General features: G+C 46.1%; 1 protein-coding gene across 1 annotated transcript; it reads right to left on the bottom strand.

Annotated features, from left to right (window-relative positions):
* Nucleotides 1-294: 294 nt before the first annotated feature.
* Nucleotides 295-2,040, bottom strand: LOC144701408 (peroxidase 43-like). Its single transcript, XM_078573226.1, has 2 exons — nucleotides 1,941-2,040; nucleotides 295-686 (listed from the first exon to the last, which is right to left on the bottom strand). Exons 1-2 carry the CDS (start codon nucleotides 2,038-2,040, stop codon nucleotides 295-297), a joined length of 492 nt encoding a protein of 163 aa, XP_078429352.1.
* Nucleotides 2,041-2,695: the final 655 nt, after the last annotated feature.

The raw sequence follows: 2,695 nt of genomic DNA on the forward strand, positions 1-2,695 counted from the left end.
CTATTTTTCATTAATAACAGTCTAGTTAGTATGTACACATGATATTATGCCTTACCTCCCGATAACATCATGTATTGGTTTCTTCACATCGACACTATCTTCTCCATTTGTTCGGGTCCTAGTACCGTATAACGAATACGCTCCTGCGAGTGTCTTTCCCCGACACACTCTTATAAGAGTGGCATATATCATTGATTATTCAGATCACAGAATTTTCGAGTGTTTCAATGGAATAAGGAGGCGGGTCGAGATAAGAAACATCCTCTTTACATCTTTCCAGGAAATTTGCTAAGCTCAGTAAAACCTATAGAAGACCCTTCGGATGTTGCTATTGGAGCCGGTGAGCACGCCGAGTCCGCCCAGGTTCACCATAAACAGGCCAAAATCCTTGCGGAAGTTCTTGGGGGAGCGAGCGTAGGACTCAACGAGTGCCCGGGTGGTGGGATTGGTTAAGAGCGCAGCATCGGACTGAAGAAAGACGATGCCTGCGAGGATATTGGCCAAGTAGTGGGTGTCAAAGATGTTCTCACTGCCGTCGTCCAGGGCGAGTCTGACGTTCACGTCACCACCGTTGGGGCAGATCCCTTGGGCTAGACCTATTGTAGGGTCCGGCCGCCCAGTTCCTTGAAAACTGTTGAGCCGCACCCCCATGAAAAAGCACACTGTCGTGCCTATCGTGTGCGCCGCTGAGAGATGAAATTTATAGAAAAGATTTAGCTTTTGAGCTCAGAGGTTTGGTCATTAATATAAGTATGATGATGGGTGGATGGGTAAATTTAAGGATGGATAGATGGAAAAGTGGATGGATAAAGACAGACGGAGAGAGAGAGACTAGAGAAAGAAAAAAGGGGGAGAGAGAGCTCAAGAGAGAACAAGAGAGAGAGACCAGAGAGAAAAAGGAGCGGAGAGAGAACGCAAGAGAGAACAATGGAGAGACCAGAGGGAGAAAAAGAGGGAAGAGAGAGAGAGAGACCAGAGAGGAGGACGAGGTCTTTGTCAGAAAGGCCTTTCGCGGAAAAATTTTTTAGAAGGCATTGATGGGTTCATCTTCTCCAGGTAGGTGGCTGGCATGGGAGTGGGGGAAGAGAAATCATCCCGCCGGCCTGTTTCAACTAGGTAGAACGGGCCCTTGGTCTGTGCATCCAAATTAAGAAATGGAAGTATTTGTTTGGACTTTCGATGAAGAAAATAACTTTTTATTAATTTTGATAGATTCATATAGTGCGAGATAAACAGAAAATTCGTACTGTAGGAAGATAGGCACGGGGGATATGGAAAATAGACAAAAAGGAAGACAGACAGGGCCAGTGAGGCAGACAGGCACGAGAATGTGAGAGTGTATATATATATAGGTACACATAAACATATTCATACATCGATAGATCCAGGGATGGACAGATGTTAGCTATGACAGCTGTGAAGCTCACTCAGGACTATTTCTAACACAAATAGAAAGGTAAGAACAAAAAATAAACTAGAGAACCGTATTCCCCTCTGTCTAGAGTTCCATCCCACACCCCTTTATATAGGGTGTCCAATAGAAGAAAGATAAAAACATAATTCTAACTAACTCCGACAGGATTCCTTGAATCAGGCATCACTCCCACATCACTGTCGCTGATGAGGGTGAGACGAGGGCGCGCGGTGGCTCCGCTGGTGCGAGACGCGGCTCACCAATGCGGTGGCGTCGCATGGGGTTGGGCAGCGGTGGCTCAGCGGCGCTGATATTCCTCTCATTCTCTTCCTTTGCTCCTCCTTTCTTCTTCTCGATGGGACCATCAAACGTTCAAAGAAACTCACATTTGAAAGTAGACTGGTCTATCAGTTTGGGCATTCATCGTCATATAAGGGCACGATGGGCCTTACCAAGGGCACACCATCCCTTGGCAATAGTCCAATGGCCCTTACCAGGGGGTGCCTTATACTTAGTGACGGAGAACCATTCAGTCGATCGAGCTCCGACCCGCCACCAACCACCTTGCGGAGTCCGAGCCAACATGAAGAACCCACATTTCCATTATCAGGTTTGAGAAGCGGCATCGTCGTCTTCTTTCAGGCCGTGTGTCTTTATGATTTTTTTTTTCGTCGTCTTTGGATTGTCAGGAGGCCCTCCTGTGTGAGTACAGGCCTCCTGCATGTGTTTCTATCTTAATTATGTTAGTTGCCATCTTTAGGGGGAGGAAATCCAAATTGGGCTTCTTTAGCCCTTTTAAGGGGAAGCCCAATAGGCTTTCTCCTTAAAAGGGGCCAAAATTGGGCATCCCACACCAGCCACTCTTCCTCTATAAAGAAGGGAGAGGGGTGGAGATGGGAAGGCATGGTTGTCATTGTTGAGGAAAACCCGATCTGACATTCATTATGGCAGTTATCTTTGTTCTTTGTTGAAGGAGAAGAGTTTGCTCATGTTAGGGTACTTTTGATCCCACCAATCTCTTCTTCTTGAGAGTTTTGTCAACGTTCACTCCATCTTGAGAATCTGATCGACGACCTTTGGACATCCCAACTTCTAGTATTTATTTTCACACTAGTGGAAAGATCATCCGGCACCCTCCCTCTTTCGCATTGGATAGACCACAACTGAACTCGTCATCGCCGAAGTTCTAGAAATGCTAGCGTTAATGACATGTTACACAACATTCGATATCTGTTGATTTCTTCCATCTAGCACCATCTTTCTGTCTTTCTTGAATTGGCT

The sequence above is a fragment of the Wolffia australiana genome, chromosome 3 (assembly GCF_029677425.1).
Source record: "Wolffia australiana isolate 7733 chromosome 3, ASM2967742v1".
Lineage (NCBI taxonomy): Eukaryota > Viridiplantae > Streptophyta > Magnoliopsida > Alismatales > Araceae > Wolffia > Wolffia australiana.